Genomic DNA, 21,400 nt, shown 5'->3' with positions numbered 1-21,400 from the left:
GTAGCTTCTTTGGATTGCCATTTCATTTTTCCAAATGCCTGGTGCTCAGGCATGCTGTCCTATACTTCTCAGTGAACCAGGGTTGATGCCCGACTTGACTGCAATGGTTTGGTGAGAGATGTGCCGGGCCAGGAGGTTACAGTTTGTGGTCGAGTACAATTCTGTTGCTGTCGGTGGCACATAGCGCATCATGAATGCCCTGTTTTGTGCTGTGAGATTTGTTCTGAATCTATCAAATTTAGCACAATAAGGTGGGACATCTTTGGACACTAAGGGGCAATTTTTTTAGTGTGGCCAATCCACCTAACCTGCACAGCTTTGGACTGTGGGAGGAAACTGGAGCACCCGGAGGAAACCCATGCAGGAACGGGGAGACCTCCACACAGACAGTCACCCAAGCTGTGAGACAGCAGTGCTAACTTCTGCTTAAAGGATGAGTGTGATACTACTGAACCGAGCTGACAGCTTAGTCTAAAACTACTTAGTGACACCAATGATCCACAGCCACATTGAAGGGTTACTGAAATTTATAAATGCAACTTCATTCACTGTTAAATAATTCTATTTATCCAAAACTAGTCACAACAAACGATCGATATAGATTTTGTACATTCCCAATCTCATGAAGGCACTGATTTACACAGACGTTTCGATTCAAACTCCACTGCAGTAACACACCCAAGTGGCTTATTCTTCAATGCTGACAAGAAATTTAACTGCAAAGTCATTGCAGCTGACCTGATCACTTTGACACACACTTTCCCAGGGAGCGGAGTGGAAGATTTGAATGAATCAGCTGGGGGAAGGATCTTCTCTATCCTTGATACTCATAAATAAGTTGCATGCATACAGGAGAAAATAGCTGAAGGATTATATCAATACTAAATCTCTCCGTTCTGCATCAGAACCTATTTGAGAAGAAGTACTTTCACACATTTCTTCACCTATATTTAAGTTAATGCGGAAGGGTGAGAAGATTTTATCAGTCCTGCAGGCCAGCACAGCTCACGCTACCCAGGTTAGCACCCTGTTTCTTGCACTCCTTTGCCAACCTGTTCTTCAGTTTGAAAACTTCAGTTCAACATTATGAGATTGCACAGCAGAACACGCAGTGATTGTCCTGACAACATGCTGTACTGTCACTTCCAGCACACAATGATGTTTGAGTCGTTCTCCAGCCTCTCATCCAATTCCTTGTAACTAATTCCTGAGAGAAAGACAAAAAAAAGTTATAATTCCCGTGAAAAAATATCAAATCCTCCCAAGCAGTTGGTCTCGGCTACAGCACAAGCCAGGCACAGAGTCAAGATGTCAAAATGAACACTCTTGCTTTGGAGTCAGTAGGTTATCGGGTTCACAAGCTCCACTTTGACACTAGAGCACCAAATCTAGGCCGATACCCCAGTGCTGGAGGTGCGGCCTTTCAGATGAGATGTTAATCGCCCATCAGCTCTCTCAGGCCAAGGTGAAAGACCCCGTGGCACTGTTTTCAAGAGCAACAGGGGAAAATCTCCTGTTCTGTTACAGTATGGGTTAGATACAAAGTAAAGCTTTGTTTCAATCTCAGAGATCTGCTTTGACAAAATGCTTCACTTCAATCTCAAAGATCCTGTAATATTGTTCCTTTTCTAGCGCCAGCCCTTCTATTGCCTCTCTGATTGAGAATCCCAGTTATGCTGCTTATTGGAGCTATAGATCCATATCCAACATACTACTCAGACTGAATTCATAAAGGTCCCTTACTGCCAATCGTCTGGATTGTGAACACTCTTCATAGTCCTGAACTCATCTAATCCTTTGCATCATTCTATTCCCTTGGCTGCCTTTGTTCTCATAACGGAGTGATTCTTTGTGGGCTGGTGTACCTGTTTTGCAGCAGATTTCATCGTAGCTGTGTGAACCAGTGTAGAGACGTGGTGGCCGGCTCCTCTCGTCGCGGTTGATCTTTACTGGATATTTGTGCAGTCGCCGAATTAGATCTTTCATTAGACCAAACTGGATCAACTTCCTGCCATCAGAGGAGAATGAGATAGGTTGGCTATTCTTTAGCAAGTCACTTACAAGGCGCCCCGAAGTCTCTCCACTACTTACAGGTGTTACGACAGCCTGGGCTAGGGTGTGGTCAATTCCAGCCCCGCTTGACCCGGACTCGCTACGTGAGTGACTTAACCAACAATTTTTATAAAGGTTTTGAGATCTTTGGTCCTAGATTGCTCCAATGACTTCCAGGCACCAGATTTGTAAGTAAAAACACAATAACTGTTTATTTATAAAAAGAACCAACGCCCCACATGGAGGTTGGACGTTGCCCTACTAGCTGACAAGGCCTTCAACGAAAAGATATCGCAGGCCATAGCAGAGTACACGGAGAACAATCAGAACGGGGAGGTCTCACCCTCCCCGTTCTGGGAAGCGCTATAGGCTGTGCTAAGAGGGGAAATCATTGCTTTCAAAGCGCGAAGAGATAGGGAGGAAAGGGCGGCTAGGCAGCAGCTGGTCGACTCCATACTGAAGGGAGACTGTAAATACTCCGAGGCCCCGACCGGAGAGCCCCTGGCGGAGAGGAAAGAGTTACAAAAGAACTTTGATCTGCTCTCCACCAGGAAAGCAGTGCATCAACTCCACCAGGCACGTGGGACCCTATATGAACACGGAGACAAAGCCAACCGCCTGCTGGCACACCAGCTGAGAAAACAGGCAGCCACCTGAGAAATTGCACAAATCAGGGATACCAGAGGCACACTAGAAACAGAACCAGAAAAGATCAACAAAGCCTTCAGGGCCTTTTATCAAGAAGATAAACACCTCAGAGCCCCCAATGGAGGAGCCCGGGATGAAACGGTTCCTTGATGGACTGGACATACCAGTCATGGGGGAGGGCAGAAAACAGGGCCTGGAAGCACCACTAGCACTGGGAGAGATCATGGACAGCATTAGCTCCATGCAGGCGGGGAAGGCGCCGGGACCCGACGAGTTCACGGCAGACTTCTACAAAAAATTTGTGACAGCACTGGCCCCGCACCTGCAGGAGATGTTCACAGACTCGCTGGCCAAGGGCACACTGCCACCCACGCTAGCACAGGCCTCAATCTCGCTGATACCTAAGAAAGATAAAAACCCAACGGAATGTGGGTCATACAGACCCATCTCATTGCTGAACGCAGATGCCAAAATACTGGCCAAGATTCTGGCCAAAAGGCTGCGTGCCAGAAGTGGTCACAGAGGACCAGACAGGCTTTGTCAAAGGTAGAAAGCTTACTTCGAACATTAGGCGCCTGCTGAACGTGATAATTACCCCCTCCGGGGAGAGAACACCAGAGGTGATCGTCTCCCTAGACGCAGAAAAGGCCTTCGACAGAATCAAATGGAAATACCTCATAGAGGTACTGGAGCGGTTCGGGCTTGGAACAGGATTCACCTCCTGGGTAAAGCTCCTATACACCGCTCCCATGGCGAGTGTACGGACAAACAACACCAACTCCCGATACTTCCAGCTGCACAGGGGCACCAGACAAGGATGCCCACTGTCCCCGCTGCTGTTTGTTCTAGCAATCGAACCACTAGCAATTGCGCTCCGAGCAGCAAAAAGCTGGAGGGGGGATCCGAAGGGGCGGCAGAGAGCACAGAGTCTCACTCTATGCAGATGACCTACTCCTCTACATTTCGGACCCACAAAGCAGCATGGACGGAATCATCGCGCTCCTGAAAGAGTTTGGCGCCTTCTCGGGCTACAAACTCAACATGAGCAAAAGCGAGGTCTTCCCAGTACACCCACAAGTAGCACTAATGGGACTGCCGTTTAAACAAGCCCGACAGAAATTGCGCTACCTGGGGATCTAAATAGCCCATGACTGGAAAGGGACCCACAAATGGAACCTCACCAGTCTGACAGTGGAAGTAAAAAAGGACCTGCAAAAAATGGAACACACTCCCACTCTCCCTTGCAGGGAGAGTCCAGACGATCAAAATGAACGTGCGGCCCAGGTACCTTTTCCTCTTCAGATCCATCCCGATCTACATCCCCAAGGCCTTTTTCAAAGCACTGGACAAACTAATCATGGAATTCGTATGGTTGGGGGGGGGGGAAATTACTGCTGGCAGATGTACTGTTTGGTTTGACCTCTGGAGACCCCCAGTACCAGTGCTACAATTCTACCACTGGCGGCGACGGCTGAGCGAATAAGGGGATGGATCAAGGAGCCAGAAGCCGAGTGGGTGCGTGCGGAAGAGGCCTCCTGTAAGGGGACCTCCCTCCGGGCCCTCGCCATGGCGACACTCCCATCCCCACCCAATAAACACTCCAGCAGCCCAGTGGTGATCGCCACCCTCCAGTCCTGGAACCAACTATGGCAGCAATTTGGCCTGACCAAAATGTCGGACAAAGCTCCCATCTGTAACAACCATAGGTTCACACCAGCGCTGACTGACGCCACCTTCAAAAGGTGGGGACAGGACGGAGGGACACTGACAGTCAGGGACCTATACACGGACGGCAGGATCGCAACAATGGACGAACTGACAGAGAAATTCCAGCTCGCCAGGGGGAACGAGCTAAGCTACCTGCAACTCAAAAACTTCCTACGAAAGGAGACAAGGACATACCCACAACCGCCACAACAGACATTACTGGAAAAGCTACTGGACGCAAACATACTAGATAAAGGAAACTGCAGAGACATGTATGACCGACTGGTAGAAGGGTCCGACACTGTACTGGACGCAACAAGAATGAAATGGGAGGAGGATCTGGGGATCGAAATAGGGTGGGGACTCTGGAGCGAAGCACTGCATAGGGTCAACTCCACCTCCACGTGTGCAAGGCTCAGCCTGACGCAACTAAAAGTGGTACATAGAGCCCACTTAACAAGAACCCATACGAGTAGGTTCTTCCCGGAGTTGGAGGATAGATGTGAACGGTGCCAAGGAGGCCCGGCCAACCACGCCCACATGTTCTGGTCTTGCCCCAGACTTGCAGGGTACTGGACAGCCTTCTTCGAGGCAATGTCCAAGGTGGTGGGGGTGAGGGTGGAGCCATGCCCGAAAGTGGCGGTCTTCGGGGTTTCAGACCAGCCAGATCTATTCCTGGGGAGGAAGGCGGACGCCCTTGCCTTTGCCTCCCTGATCGCCTGACGTAGAATCCTGTTCGGCTGGCGGTCAGCAGCACCACCCAAAGCTGCAGATTGGCTGTCCGACCTCTCAGAATCTCTCCAAATGGAGAAAATGCAAATTCGCCATCCGAGGGTCAGACGACTGCTTCCACAGAACGTGGGAGCCATTCACCCAATTGTTCCGGGACCTGGTTGTGGCCAACCAACCAGCAGAAGAATAGCCAGGTAGCTTATGGGGAAAGTAGCCAAAGCATGCGAGGGAGAGATAGACCGGGAGAGGGGGGGGACAGCTAATTCTAAAAGGAAGGAAAGGCGAACCACGGGGAGGGGGGCGGAGGCAGGGGGAGGGGGGAGAAGGGGGAAGAGACAGAGAACAATAGAGGAGAGCCAGGGAGGTGGGGGCGGCGGGGAAACATTAACAAACTTGGCATCCACAGGAACAGAGAAAAAGGAAAAAACAGACGGAAGACGGGAGGGCTGGCTGAAGCGGAAGTGAGCACGAGACGGCAACGGCAGCGAAATCCATCCGGGAAAAGCAAGGGACACCACCAGCACCATTTGAGTATTGCCCTCCGTAATTGTCTCTCCGGCACCCAAATGTATATCGACCCCCCCCGCCACAAACAGATGGCTACTTGTGTGTAAATAATTGATTTTGTATTTCTCCCGTGTTGTTACCTTTTTTCTTTCTTTCCCTTTGTGATTTGTGTGTGTATGCCCTTCTCTTCTTCTATATATATATATATATATATATATATGAATATATAATATCCTGTGCCCATAACGGCAAATATACTTTGTTCAAAAACCCAATAAAAAACATCTATATAAAAAAAAAAATTAGAATTAGAAAAAGAAAAGTTAAAAAATGCAATAACTAAATTAAAATAATGGCCTGCTAATCTATTACTTTCCCCTTTGACCGTCCCACCCTCGACCCAAACACACACAAGACAGATGCACATAGAGCAAGGGAAAGGGGTAAAATGATAAGGGATTCAAATATGGAAGTCAGAGAGATGTGTTGATGATGTTGAAGCCTTTGTAGCCGGCTATCCTCCCAGACATGGAGTGTTGAAAACCTCCAGTTCAAGAGGATCATTTGGCATGTTCATTCAGGCAGAATTCACAATTATCACTCACTGAGGTAAGATTAGAGTTCTTCAATTATCAGATTTTAAAAGGAGGTTTCAAATAACCCAGCTTGCCTGGTGCTGGTCTGGATCTTCCAGACCAGCACCAGGCAAGCTGGTTTATTTGAAACTGGCTGTGTGTGGAGAGAGAGAGAGTGAGAGAGAGCGAGAGAGAGAGCGAGAGAGAGAGAAAGAGTGAGGTTCAAAAGTGAACTTCACTCTACAAAATGAAGTCTGTCTGAATTTGGCAGAACATTCCGGAACTCTGGCACCAATCATCATCGAGAGCCAGTCAAGTCCTGGGAAATCAAAGTAGCCGATTGACTGCCAGCCAAGTCCATCAAAATATGTTATTACTGGGCCAGACCAAATAGCACTGGTACTGGGGGTCTCCAGAGGTCAAACCAAACAGTACATCTGCCAGTGGGGGTTTCAGTAATTCATCCAGATACAAAAGTTATAACAGCCATGACAACAAAAAAATAAAGGGAATACACGAGAGTAATCAGGTTTAAATAGGAGGGTCCTTACACAGGGCATAAGACAGGAGCACGTTGGGATTCCCTCCATTTTGCTAGGTTGCGGCAATGAAACTCTATGCCACCTAGGACAAGGCAGTCAGCTTGATTGATACATTACCTACAGACCAAGAATTCACATCCCTCAACCACCGCCGCACTGTGGTTACACTGAAATACCATCTACAAGATGCACTGCAGCCACTTGTCAAGGCTTCTTCGACCAGACCTTCCAAACCTGCGACCTCGACCAATTAGAACGACAAGGGCAGTAGGCACTGAGGAACACCATAACTTGCCAGCTTCCCTCTTAAATCACTCATTATCATGACTTTGTAGGTGTATCACTGCTCCTTCATCATCACGGAGAGGAAACCCTGGAATATCCTACCTAACAGCACCCTGTGGGAGCACCTACAACCCCCAAACTGCAGCAGCTTAAGAGTAATTAGAGATGGGCAATGGCTGCTACACATCTCGAGAATTAAAGAAAAGAAAGCATTAGACAAAATCAGCAGGAGCAGAACGAGGGTAGGGAGCCCATCATCCTCATTCGTTCGATTTGCTCGTTTAAATAAATCACAAAGAGTATGAAGAAGTTATAGTTTGTCCACACTGTGCCACAAGTTCTGGCTCAACATCTTACCTCTCGTCCACGTGTTGAAGTTGTTGTGCGTAGCGGGAGCAGAGATCTCGAGCTGTAGTGCCAGGACTGAGCCCACAGTATAGCTGGAATACATCTCGCAGATTGGCACGCTTGTGTCCTGCAAACAAAGGCTGCAATTAACAGGTCTCCAAAGGCTTCCCACTGCTATAGGACCCACCTCTCCTCCACAAGAGCCCATGGGGAAGTTTGAACTACATTTACATCCAGTGCCATTGAGAATGTAAGAAACCATAGGGTATTCAGTTCAATATATGCATTCTCTGACTGATTTCAATTCTAGATATTAACTAGTGTTTTACACAGCAACACCATTACACCTTTTGTATTAGTAACCTCACTCTCTCTCAAACACTAAGTTGGTGGTTTCCACAATAATCCTCTGGGATCTGTACAATGTTTAAGACTATTCCATTTAATGTATTAATCCAGGAATTAGCCCTGATGCTAACATACAACCGTGATTGTCTGCTAATGTAGCATAGGATGAGTTAACACCAGCAGTAAATTAGCCAACTGAGGCATGTCATAATTACACAGCAAGCATTTGTTCACTATTATGAACAGTAGTTTCTATCCTGTAATGCCTTCTCCTGGTTCCTCAATCCCATATCAGTTATTTTTATTGTGACTGGGCGACGGCTGGTTTGTGATGCGGAGGAACACCAACAGCGTGGTGTTCAATTCCTGAACTGGCTGAGGTTATTCATGCCTTCTCAACCTTGCATCTCGTCTAAGGTGTGATGACCCTCAGGTTAAATCACCACCAGTCAGCTCTCAAAGGGGAGCCTATGATTCCAGGACTGTGGCATATTTCTCCTTATTGTGAACGTCACTTGCCAACTACTAGCTCAGTTTCTCAACAGATCCAAATCCTTCCCAATCTATTTGGATAATTTCTCATCAGTTGTCCTGCCTCTAATTTTACCCTTTAATCGCTTTTAATGTCTTCTCCAAATGATGCATTTTCAAACTAAAATAAATAGCCCCCCCCCCCCCCCCCCCCAATTAAAGGGCGAGTTACTCACAAACTCCCTTCATCTTGAAAAGTTTCCATTTATTGAAATTCTTTCTTCTCTTTTGGCAAATTAAATTGCTCCATAGGGGCTGGTTACCATGTACCATTCCACAAGTGCCAATTGTTGGGCAAATATTACACAGGTCCTGACAGATCTCGGGTACTTGGTCCGAATAAATGTCATCTGTGGAGGGCCCAAATGTGTTCTCATCCAATATTCACACATCTCCAACAAAGGTCATCAGATGCTGACAAAGAAATGGGAACATTGGACAACTTGTTTCTTGCTCCCTAACCCAGGGTTAATTTGTCGCCATGGCGAAGATCAGTGCAATGGGTCTGGGATAGGCCTGCAGGGCTCATGCACACTGTCCGGGGCCTCGGAGGAGCCATTTCCTATTTAAGGCAGTTTTCTATGCAGCGGTCTATTCCATTTCCTTTGTCATACCACGGATTTACCTGAGCCACTAATCAAAAAGGATGCTTATTAAATACTTTGTAAATCTAACTGTATGAAATCTGTCCCATCCAATAAACCAGCCTTATCTTGGAACACTCCATTAGCCTGTATTTTCAAAGTAATTTCAAAGATTTTTCAATGTTATGTCTGTAACATTTATTCGGCAGTGTATGCTTCAACCATTTTATTTAAAGAATGGTGTTATAATTGTCACTGTCTAAATCTCAGGGGCATGATCACTTCAGAAAATCTCTAAAAATGAATAACAGTTTCACCTGAATAACGCAGTAAAGTGGTAAAAACAGGGATTTCTCCAACAGGGGCATGGAGTTGGGATGGCTCAGACAGGACATTTCTCAGCTCAGTTGGCCGTAAAACATTTATGCTGCTACAGAATCTTGTTCAAGCGGCAAAATCAGGAGTGAAGTCTGTCGTGTTAAGCACACTGAGATAACATGGGCTGCAACTGGATGCAGCTGTAACTGAAATGTACTCCAGACCTTGAAGTTAGTTCAATTAGATTTACTGAACCTGTCACACAGTTAGCACAGTTCTCTGTGAGTTCAACTCTCTGCTCACCTAAGTGTGATTACTCTGTCTGACTGAACCAGACTAGCTCTTAGCCACGTGCTGTAGGTGTTATGTGATATATACACCGGACTCACTCTGTAGATGTCCCCAGTGGAAAGAGGCGGAGTGTGAGTGCCTCGTGCCTTTTATAGTGGGAAACCACCCCCAAGTGTTCTGCCTGCTGATTAGTTATGTCCTGTTCTCTGTGCTCATTAGCTGCCTGTCTGTATCTCATTATATGCATGTCTGCATATCATGACATCTCCCCTTTTGAAATGTTTTTCTGCAGCATATGTGAAAGTATTTACATGTGTAGGCCGAAAAACTAACTTATTTACATACTATGGCAGATGGGAACATATGTACATGTGAAAACAGATGTCTAATGTGCGAAAACAGAACATAGCAAACAAAACAAATATTCATAAGTCCAGTCTCTGGGGCTTGCGTCTGATCCTGGTCGACCGCCGGAGAGGTGATGGTGGGGACGACGACGCCTTGATGGGCGGGATTGCAGCCGGACTGGTGGCCTCGTGGTTCGAGGTGTCAGGAGGTGGCACAATAACAGATGGAAACAACGAAGAATGTGGTTGCGGGCGGGCAACTGTGCGCAGTGCCCATCTGTTTCGCCGCATAACAGAGCCATCAGCCATACGCACAACATACGATCGAGGAGCAACCTGTTGAAGAACAACCGCTGGAGCTGACCAGCCTCCATCAGGTAGCTTGATCCGAACAGCATCCGCCGGGGATAGCACAGGCAAATCGGTGGCATGAGCATCATAGCCCTGCTTTTGCCGGTCCCCGAGTTTCTGCACCTTCTGCAGCACCGGGAGGTGATCCAGGTCAGGCAAGTGTATGGCTGGAAGAGTCGTCCGCAGGTCCTTGTTCATCAGGAGTTGGGCCGGTGACATGCCAGTAGACAGAGCGGTTGCCCTGTACGCAAGCAGCGCAAGGTTGATGTCAGAAGCAGAATCCGCGGCCTTGCAGATGAGCTGCTTCACTAAGTGCACCCCTTTCTCAACCTTCCCGTTGGACTGCGGGTAATGTGGGCTGGAAGTGATGTGATGAAACTGATATACCTGGGCAAATCTTGACCACTCTTGGCTGCTGAAGCAAGGACCGTTGTCACTCATGACAGTGAGTGGAATACAATGCCTGGAGAACGTCCCCTTACAGGCCTTGATGACGGTCTTGGATGTGAGGTCCGAGAGCTTCACGACTTCTGGGTAGTTGGAAAAATAATCAATGATTATCACATAATCACGACCATTGGTGTGAAAGAGGGCGATGCCCATCTTGGACCATGGGGAGGTCACGATTTTGTGCTGCTGAAGCGTCTCCTTGCTCTGTGCTGGCTGGAAGCGTTGACAGGTTGGACAGTTGAGGACCATATTTGAGATGTCCTGACTAATCGCGGGCCAGTAGACAGCTTGCCTGGCTCTGCGCCTGCACTTCTCGACACCCAGATGTCCCTCGTGGATTTGTCGGAGCACCAAGCTCTGGAGACTGAGTGGAATGACAATGCAGTCCAGCTTGAGGAGGATACCATCAACCACCGTCAGGTCGTCCTTCACATTGAAGAATTGAGGGCATTGTCCTTTTCGCCAGCCATTGGCGAGGTGGCGCATGACATGCTACAGAAGAGGGTCTTTGGCTGTCTCGTTGCGAATGTGGATCACCTTTTCATCCGACGCTGGGAGGTTACTGGCCCACAGCTGCTGTGATTCAATCTATTGGATGAATGCCGGCAGGTCAGCAGGCAAGGTTATGGAGCGGGACAAGGCATCCACATTAATGAGCTCCTTGCCAGGCGTGTACACGAGCTCAAAGTGATACCTTCTGAGTCTGAGGAGGATGCGCTGCAGCCGGGGTGTCATGTCGTTCAGGTCCTTGTGGATAACGTGGACCAGAGGCCTGTGGTCCGTCTCGACGGTGAACGTCGGCAGGCGAGAGACATAATCGTGGAACTTGAAAATTCCACTGAGAAGGCTCAGGCATTCCTTTTCAATTTGGGCGTACCGCTGCTCGGTGGGTGTCATCGCCCGTGATGCGTAGGCAACCGGTGCCCAGGATGAGGTGTCATCGCGCTGGAGCAACACCGCGCCGATGCCGCCCTGGCTCGCATCTGTCAAGATTTTTGTTTCCCTGTCAGGGTCAGAAAATGCCAATACAGGTGCCGTGGTGAGCTTGGCTTTCAGCTCCAACCACTCTGCTTGATCAGCTGCCTGCCACTCAAAGGCAGTAGACTTTTTAACCAGGTGTTTGAGGGCCGTAGTGTGCGAGGCCAGGTTTGGGATAAACTTGCCCAAAAGGTTTACCATGCCGAGGAAGCGCAGCATCGCCTTCTTGTCTTCAGGGGTCTTCATGGCTTTAATGGCCTTGATCTTGTCCGTGTCCGGACGCACACCCTGCTGAGATATCTGGTCCCCAAAGAACTTCAATGTCGACATGCCAAAGCAGCACTTGGCCCTGATCAGCTTGAGGCCATTGGCATGGACACGGCGGAATACCTGCTGGAGACGAGAGATGTGCTCTTCGGGGATTGTGGACCATATGATAACGTCGTCCACATACACATGAACCCTTCAATGCCCTCCATCATCTGCTCCATGATTCTATGGAAGATCTCCGAGGCCGAGACAATGCCGAACGGCATACGATTATAGCAGTACCTGCCAAACGGTATGTTGAAGGTGCAGAGCCTTCTGCTGGACTCATCCAGCTGGATTTGCCAGAACCTATGTGACGCATCTAACTTTGTGAAAAGCCGGGCGTGTGCCATCTCACTTGTTAGTTCCTCCCGCTTCAGGATGGGGTAGTGTTCCCGCATTATATTCGGGTTGAGATCCTTGGGATCAATGCAGATGCGCAGCTCTCCCGAAAGCTTCTTTACACATACCATCGAGCTGACCCAGTCAGTTGGTTCAGTAACTTTGGAGATGATGCCCTGATCCTGAAGATCCTTTAACTGTGCCTTCAGGCACTCCTTCAGTGGAGCCGGAACCCGGCGTGGAGCGTGGATCACAGGCGTGGCATCAGGCCGCCACAGGATCTTGTACCGATATGGCGGGGTGCCCATCCCGTCAAACACATCCGGATACTGAGCGAGGATGTCGTCAATCCCGGCTTGAAGATCCACATTGGGGGAGGTCATTGTGTAGACCCGCTGCACAAGGTTTAACAGCTTGCATGCATGTGCGCCGAGCAGGGAGGCCCTGTCTGGCTTGACAATTTCAAACCTTAGCCTTGCGTGAATGCTCCTGTTGGAGACGAGCAGATGGCAGGATCCAAGTGCTGTGATGGCATTGCCGTTATAGTCCAGGAGCTGGCAGGCTGCTGGAAGGAGTTTGGGTGGCTTCTTGATGCGGTTGAAATCTGCCTGTGAAAGGAGGTTGGCAGAAGCACCTGTGTCCAGCTTGAACTGGATAGAGCATTGATTTACCTGCATCACCGCACGCCATTCGTCCGCAGAATCCAGTGAGGATGGGCAGGCTCAGTGCTGATGTCGGTTAGGCATGTTCACGTGTGGTGATGATGCCCACATGGTAGGGGGACTCCAGGCAATCATCCTCTGGATCCTTTATACTGTCAGGATCAGAATCCTGTAAACCTTATTGGACACTCCGAACGCGCCGTCGTCGGAATTGGGACCGCTGGCCCCTGACTGGTGGTGCAGACCTGCACAAGGCTGCATAGTGTCCAGGCTTTCCGCAATTTAAACAGCGCCTGCCTCTTGCAGGGCGGTGTTTCTTTAAGTGGGCGGTGCCGCAGTTCGGGCACGTCATGATGTCGTTATGCTCAGTGCGTTGTCACACATGAGCAGTGCAGTCGGCAGATGTTTGCACCTGTGCAGTGTAGTGATCGGTCGCCTCGTTATCCCATTCGCATCGCGCATGCTTGGGGCTCCGGAAGGAGCGCGCGAAATGGCAGCTTTCATCAATGCTGAGGCGCTGCATCCGGACGATGGTCTGCACGCACTGCCTCGTGGGAGGCAAGTTTCTCATTTTCAGCTGATTTGTATTGGGAATACCGATTTTTGTCGTGCTCATGCACTGTACATGTTTCAATCGCGACTGACAGGGTCATATGCTTGATTTTTAAAAGCTGCTCTCTCAGAGGATCAGAGTGAATTCCAAAAACGATTTGGTCTCTGATCATGGAGTCAGAAATAGCACCAAAGTTGCAGGACAGCGCTTGTAGACGGAAATTAGTGAGGAAGGAGTTGAAATATTCACCTTTACCTTGTAGGCATTGTTTGAATATATAGCGCTTGAAGATTTCATTGGTGTCCACTTCACAATGACTATCAAACTTGTCCAGGATGGTCTGAAACTTTGTCTTTCCTGGCCTTCGGTGAAGTTAAACGAGTTGAAGAGTTGGATGGCTTGAACCCCTGCAGTTGAGAGGAGCAGCGCGATCTTTCTTTTATCATACGCACCCTCGATCTGAGGCTTCGATGTACAGCAGAAACCTTTGCTTGAAAGTCCGCCAGTTGGCACTGAGATTTCAGGAGGTCCGCAGCTGTTGAGGAGCCTGGATCTTCTCCATGGCGCCAGAATACTGGTCGTCACGGAACAGATTGAGGTAAACCTAGGGATAACAGTCTTCTGGTACCATGTCATGTTAAGCACACTGAGATAACACGGGCTGCAACTGGATGCAGCTATAACTGAAATATACTCCAGACCTTGAAGTTAGTTCAATTTGATTTATTGAACCTGTCACACAGTTAGCACAGTTCTCGGTGAGTTCGACTCTCTGCTAACCTAAGTGTGATTACTCTGTCTGACTGAACCAGACTAGCTCTTAGCCACATGCTGTAGGTGTTATGTAATATATACACCGGACTCACTCTGTAGATGTCCCCAGTGGAAAGAGGAGGAGTGTGAGTGCCTCGTGCCTTTTATAGTAGGAAACCATCCCCAAGTGTTTTGCCTGCTGATTGGTTATGTCCTGTTCTCTGTGCTCATTAGCTGCCTGTCTGTATCTCATTATGTGCATGCCTGCATATCATGACAAAGTCCTTCAGTGAATTAACGAATATCTTAAGAGGAATATTTCTCTCCCAACCGTTATTGATTGTAGAAAGTCTTTGGTTCCACCGCCGTAGTCAGAAAGAAGGTGATACCATTTTACAGTTTGCAGCATCTTTTAGGTTAGCTAGATAACAGAGAAGGGCTGGATGATGATTCAAAATGGATACCTTAAGGAACAAGGCTGCAAAAGTGCAACCATGTCACTACTGCACATAGGTTGGACACTCAGCGGGGGAATGTTGAAGTAAAACAAATACATGCAAGAACTGTGGTACGTTGGGCTCAGAAAATGTCTTCTACACCAAGAAGGTTCAAGAAGAACAGCACAGTCAAACAATCTATTTGTGAAACAAATTAGTGGATAAAGCTCAAGATCATTCAAAAGACAGCAAAACCGAGTGACTGCAAGAGCTAAAGCTGGGTGTTTTGTCTTTGCAGTGCGATCAACAACGTTTTTAGGCATATCCAAAACTTGAAGGTCATGAAATTAAAGTCGGTATTGTCATGTTACGTTACTACGTGTAACGCAGGCTGCTACTTGATGCAGTCTTTACTAAAGGATACTCCAGACTCTGAAATGAGTGCAACGTGTTTATTGAACAATTAACACAGTTCTTAAATGAATTTGGCTCTCTGCTAATCTAGCTGTAGTAACTCAGTCTAACTATACCAGCTTGCTCTAAGCCATGTGCCAGGGTGTGATGCTGCTGCTGATCAACCCTGTCTTACTCTCTGGGTGTCTGTCTGTGGAAGAGGCAGATCCTGTGTGCCCTGTCCTTTTATATGGGTCGTGTAGTGCCCCCTTGTGGTAATGCCACCTCGGTGTGTCCTGATTACTCATTGGTTGTGTCGTGTTCTAATGACCCATTGGTTGTATGTCTGCATGTCATGACATCTCTGGTGTTCCCTCTAGTGGTTACTTAGTTGGAGTGTATTTACATTAACCCCTTGTGAATATAGTGATGCATATCACTACAGGTACGAGCGCAGCAGTATTGCTAATACCTGAGACAATTTATCACCAGAAATTGAAGTATTTGCTGTCATGTGAGAATACCTTTAAGAAATGGGTGTTTACTACTGCAGTGATGTCAGAGAGTGGGTGGAGCTGGGTTGTCTGTCAGCTTTTCACTTTCGTTTTTGAGCAGGCTGCAGGGTGTGTTTTAGTTTTGTTTTCAGTGTTGGAGCTGAAGCCAGACCAAGCAGGTGTACTGCTGTTCTCTCTGCCATCAAAAGACTATCTCTTGATCATTTGATGAATTCAGAATTATCAATGTTTTCAGTAGTGACTTTAACCTGGTGTGCTTCTGATAAAGGTTTTGTTTTAAGTCGTATGGATGTTAAAAAGGAAAGCTTAAAGGTTCACTTAGTGTTTGAGTCTTTGGGGGTTGTATTTGAATTAATGGATGCTAGGATGTTCACTGTATGTTTTAAAAAGGTTAACTTGAGTTCATAGAATAAACATTGTTTTGCTTTACAAAATACGTTTCCATTTTTGCTGTACCACACCAGTAGAGTGGGCCGTGTGCTCCCCATACCACAATCTATTAAAAGTTGTGGGTCAGGTGAACTCCATGATACACTTCGGGGTTCTCTAAACCCTGGCCCATAACAAATTGGGGGCTCGTCCGGGCTAAAAGTCTATCTATTGGACTGGCTTAGTGAACGTAAAGACAGTGAGGGGTGAGCATATAGTGATTGCTATTCAGGTGTGGTATTTCAGGGCTTCCGGTTGCGGCTATGCAGAGCTAAGTCGCACTTTCGGCAGCTCCCGCTTGGAACGGACTTTTGGGCTTTCTTCAGGGCCCCCAACGGAATTTTTTCTACATTTCCTGGTGTGGGAAGAAGACTGCAACATTCCCCCGACAGTGTATGGCTTGGACCAGGAGCGGGGCGACTAAAAAAGTGGTGGTGAACCCAGAGAAAGTGCGAGGGAAGAAGAGCCAGATGGCGGCAGGCGGGGACCAGGCAGCATGGATGCAGTGGGCGCAGGAGCAGCAGGAGGTTATCCAGCGCTGTTTCAGGGAGCTCAAAGCGGAACTGCTAGAGCTGATGAAGGCTTCTATCGATAAGCTGCTGGAGACCCAGACGGCCCAGGGGGTGGCGATCCGCGAGGTCCGATAAAAGATCTCCGATAACGAGGACGAGATCTTGGGCTTTGCGGTAAAGGTGGAGGCGCACGAGGCGCTCCACAAGAAATGACAGGAACGGTTCGAGGAAATGGAGAATCGGTCGAGGCGGAAGAATCTGCGGATCCTGGGCCTCCCGGAGGGGTCGGACGTGGGGGCATATGTGGTCACCATGTTAAACTCGCTGATGCCCCTGGAGCTGGAAGGGGCCCATAGAGTGCTGGCGAGGAGGCCCAAGGCTAACGAGCCGCCGCGAGCGGTGCTGGTGCGGTTTCATCGGTTCGCTGATTGGGAGTGCGTGCTCAGATGGGCCAAGAAAGAGAGGAGCAGCAGGTGGGAGAACGCGGAGGTGGCGAAGAAGAGGGCCGGGTACAACCGGGCGAAGGCAGTGCTGCACAGGAAGGGGATGAAGTTTGGCAAGCTGCAACCGGCGCGACTGTGGGTCACCTACAAGGACCAGCACCATTATTTTGAGTCCCCGGAGGAGGCGTGGGCCTTTGTTCAGGCCAAGAAGCTGGACACAAACTGAGGGTCGGGATGGGTGGTCGGGGGTTGCTGTTGGGGTGTTACATTTTGAAGGGGGGGTTCTTTGCTCTTGTTTCTTTTTGATTCGGTGTGGGTGGTTAGGGTGGGTTGGGCACTGTTTTGGTTGGGTCTGTCGGGTGGGCTCTTGGAGGGGGGCAAGTAAATGGAGTAGGGGTGGATGGCCGGTAGGGGGGATGGGGCCCCGCGGGGGAGGGGGAGGCCCGAGTCGGGGGTGAGGGGACTGGGCCTGTAAAAGGAGCTGCGTCAGAGATGACGGGGCCGGGCAGGTGGAAAGCGCGGGCTTTTTCCCACGCTGAAGGCTGGCGGGAGCGGGGCCGGGGCGGGGAAGCAAGGGTTGTTTCCCCCGCTTGGGATGGAAGGGGGAGGCGGAGAGCCTGATGATGGGTAATGGAGGAGGAGGGGATGTACCACAATGGGAAGAGTCAAAGGAGAGGCGGGAGTGGCCGGGGTCAGAAGGAGTCAGCTGACTTGCGGGAGTGCAATGGGGGGAGCAAAGCAGCCAGGGGGGGGGTTCTAGCTGGGGGGTGGGAACCGGGTTGCTGCTGGTATGGTCAAGGGGGAGCTGGAGCGAGTAGAGGGGGTTGGGACAGGGGTCTGTCGCCGTGGGGAACGGGCCGGGCGTAGGGTGCGGGCGCATGGCTGGCCGAGGAGGGGTTATGGCTAGTCGGCGGGGGAGGGGGGCGGGTAGCCCCCTGATCCGGCTGATAACCTGGAATGTAAGGGGACTGAACGGGCCGGTCAAGTGGGCCCGGGTGTTCGCGCACCTGAAGGCGGATGTGGTCATGCTCCAGGAGACACACCTGAAGGTGGCAGACCAGGTAAGATTGAGGAAGGTGTTAATTTCGGGGTGTTAATTTATTATTTATGTATAGGAGGGAGGGGGGCACGGGGGTTGTTTTATTTTGTTTTGTATTTAATTCTATTGGGTTCCTTTTTCATTTTGTTGTTGATATTTTCTGAAAACTTCAATAAAAATTATTTATTTAAAAAATGGTGTGGTATTTCAGTTTAAGTAGGGAGTGTGTTGTGGACAATGGCTCTTTCAGAGGCTCTGAAGTTTTTGGGGCTGGAGACGGTCACACGCAGTACCTTACGGACAGAGACTAAAAACAGACTGTTAGATTGGGAAAAACATTGCAGTTAACATTACCTGGCAAAATGCGAAAAGATGAGGTCATTATGGCGGTGGCTAAGCATTTAAAGTTAGCTGAGACTCATTGGAAATAGCAAAAATTCAGTTACGAGTTAAACAAATGGAACACGAGAAAGAATTAAAGCAGCTTGAATACGAAGGAGAGAGGAAAAAGAAAGAGAGGTAGAGAGAGAGAGAGAGGAATAAGAAAGAGAAAGAGAAAGAGAGAGAGAAGAAAAAGAGAGAGAAGAAAGGAAAACAGAAAGAATAGCCCAAGCAGAACAAAAAGAAAGAGAAAGGGAGATACAGATCAGGGAAAAAGATAAAGAGAGAGAGTTTGAACTTCAGAAAATGGCCATGAAACATGACAGTCAGTTAAAATTGGCAAACGTAAAGGGAAACGTACAGTTGGATGATAGTGATGAGGATAGTGTGAAAGAGCGTCATAGTCGAAGGCTTGGTGGGAATCTATTTAAATATGACCAAGCATTGCCAAGGTTTGACGAGAAGGAGGTAGAAGCGACTTCCGGGTGCGGCTATGCAGAGCTAGGTCGCATATTCGGTAGCTCCCGCTTGGAACGGACTTTTGGGCTCTTTTACAGGGCCCCCACAGCATTTGTTTGACATTTCCCGGTGTGGCAAGAAGACTGCAGCATTCCCCTGACAGTGTCCCCCAGGAATGTTGTGTCTTTTGGCTGCCAGACCCGGCAGAAACAGTAAAGGATTTGGCTTTGGCTGCAGGTTTAGACAAGGGCCTCTTCCAGCATGCAGGCGGGGGAAGGGCAAGCTTAAAGCTGCAATCTGACTTGACTCTATCAAAGGTGAATTCTAGCAGCAGAGGGAACAACTGTGAAAGGATCTACCAGGGCCATTGAAGAAGCAGGGACGAGGCTTCCGGTGGCGGCCATGGAGGAGTAGGTCGCGCATTCGGCAGCTCCCGTCTGGAACTGACTCTCAGACCTTTTTCAGGAGTTTCCATAGACTTTTTAAACGGACCAGAAGTGTAACGGCCAAATGAGCGGCACTGGGGCAACGGGAGAAGCGAGGGAAAGAAAACAAAATGGCGGCGGCCAGGGACAAAGGGGAGCTGCAGGAGTTCATCAAGCGCTGCTTCGAGGAGCAGCGCGAGGAGATGCGCAAGGAGATGTTGGCGCCTATGCTTTCGGCAATTGAAGGACTCGGGATCACCCAGAAGGTCCATGAAGCTAAGATCCAGGAGGTACAGAAAAGAGTCAGTCAGAACGAGGACGAGCTCGTGGGCCTGGCGGTGAGAGTGGAGCAGAACGAGGCGCTACACAAGAGGTGGGCGGGAAGATTCGACGACCTGGAGAACAGGTCGAGGAGAAAGAATCTGCGAATCCTGGGTCTCCCTGAGGGAGTGGAGGGGGCTGATGCCGGGGCACACGCGAGCACAATGCTCGAGGCGATGATGGGCACGAAGGCCCCTTCGAGGCCGCTGGAGTTGGACGGGGCACATCGGGTGCTGGCGAAGAAGCCCCAGGCAAATGAGCCGCCAAGGGCGATGGTGGTGAGGTTCCACCGGTTCACGGACAGAGAAAGGGTCCTGAGATAGGCCAAGAAGGAGCGGAGCAGTAAGTGGGACAATGCAGAGATCCGAATATACCCGGACTGGAGCACGGAGGTTGCAAAGCGGAGAGCGGGTTTCAACCGGGCCAAAGCGGCGTTGTACCGGAAAGAAGTGAAATTCGGAATGCTGCAGCCAGCGGCGACTGTGGGTCACATACAAGGGCCAACACTATTACTTCGAAACGCCTGAAGAGGCGTGGACCTTTGTACAAGCCGAAAAGTTGGACTCTAACTGAGGGTTTGTGAGGGTAGGGGGGGATGTTTGAGGTTTGATGTGTGATGGTTGTTGTATATAGGGGGTCAATCACGCGCAGGAAATGTTACATGGGCTGGGGGAAGAGAGACAAGGCCGCAACAGGAGCTGCACCAGAGGGGGTGGAGCGGGCGTTGGAAAGCGCGGGATGTTTTCCCCACCTCCAAGAAAGGCGGGAAGGGGAACGAAGGAATGCATATGGATTGGGAGACTCCCACGCGGGGAGGTCAATGGGACAGTGGGGGAAGCCGGGGTCAGCAGGCGTCAGCTGACTTACGGGAGTGACATGGGGGAGCAAAAAAGCTAGACAGGGGTCTAGCGGGGGGGAGGGGAGGGGGGGAAAAAGGGTTGCTGCTGCACTGGCCGAAAGGGAATGGGACACAGAAGAGGTGATCGGGACGGGGATCCCCCTTCTGGGGGACTGGACGGTGAGGGAGGTGTGGACACGGGACTGGCCCAGAAAAGGAGATGGCTAGTCGGCGGAGCTTGGGGGGGGTGAGAGCCCCTCCAATCTGGCTGATAACGTGGAATGTGAGGGGCCTGAATGGGCCGGTGAAGAGGGCTCGAGTGTTCGCGCACTTAAAGGGACTGAAGGCGGACGTGGCCATGCTCCAAGAGACACACCTGAAGGTGGCGGACCAGGTCAGGCTAAGAAAGAGATGGGTAGGACAGGTATTCCACCCGGGACTGGACGCGAAGAATAGAGGGGTGGCAATATTGGTGGGAAAGCGGGTGTCATTTGAGGCCAAGACTATTGTAGCGGACAATGGAGGGCGATATGTAATGGTGAGCGGTAGGCTGCAAGGGACGTGGGTGGTGTTGGTAAACGTATACGCCCTGAACTGGGATGATGCAGGATTCATGAAGCGCATGTTGTGGCGCATTCCGGACCTGGAGATAGGAGGCCTGATAATGGGAGGGGACTTCAATTCAGTGTTGGATCCAGCACTAGACTGCTCCAAATCAAGGACTGGAAAGAGGCCGGTGGTGGCCAAGGTACTTAGGGGGTTTATGGATCAGATGGGGGGGAGTGGACCCATGGCGGTTTGCAAGGCCGCAGGCCAGGGAATTTTCTTTCTTCTCCCATGTACACAAAGCCTACTCCCAGATAGATTTCTTTGTTCTGGGTAGGGTGCTCATCCCGAGGGTGGAGGGGACGGAGTATTCGGCTATAGCCGTTTCGGACCATGCCCCACACTGGGTGGAACTGGAGCTGGGAGAGGAGAGGGACCAACGCCCGTTG

The 21,400-nt window shown here is 49.7% G+C and overlaps 1 protein-coding gene across 2 annotated transcripts in view; it reads right to left on the bottom strand.

Annotated features, from left to right (window-relative positions):
* Nucleotides 1-509: 509 nt before the first annotated feature.
* The window catches only part of nprl2 (NPR2 like, GATOR1 complex subunit), a 76,018-nt gene continuing 55,127 nt past the window's right edge, over nucleotides 510-21,400 (bottom strand). For both annotated transcript variants that reach the window (XM_072472060.1, XM_072472059.1), the window contains exons 9-11: nucleotides 7,406-7,523; nucleotides 1,866-2,008; nucleotides 510-1,207 (exon numbers count right to left, since the gene is read on the bottom strand). In XM_072472060.1, the coding sequence (XP_072328161.1) occupies nucleotides 1,140-1,207; nucleotides 1,866-2,008; nucleotides 7,406-7,523 (329 nt within the window). In that variant the 3' untranslated portion in view covers nucleotides 510-1,139. The remainder of the gene's footprint in view (nucleotides 1,208-1,865; nucleotides 2,009-7,405; nucleotides 7,524-21,400) is intronic.

The sequence above is a fragment of the Scyliorhinus torazame genome, chromosome 13 (assembly GCF_047496885.1).
Source record: "Scyliorhinus torazame isolate Kashiwa2021f chromosome 13, sScyTor2.1, whole genome shotgun sequence".
Taxonomy (NCBI): Eukaryota; Metazoa; Chordata; class Chondrichthyes; order Carcharhiniformes; family Scyliorhinidae; genus Scyliorhinus; species Scyliorhinus torazame.
Note: the sequence above shows the minus strand (reverse complement) of the source record. Positions and strands in the feature narration are given on the sequence as shown.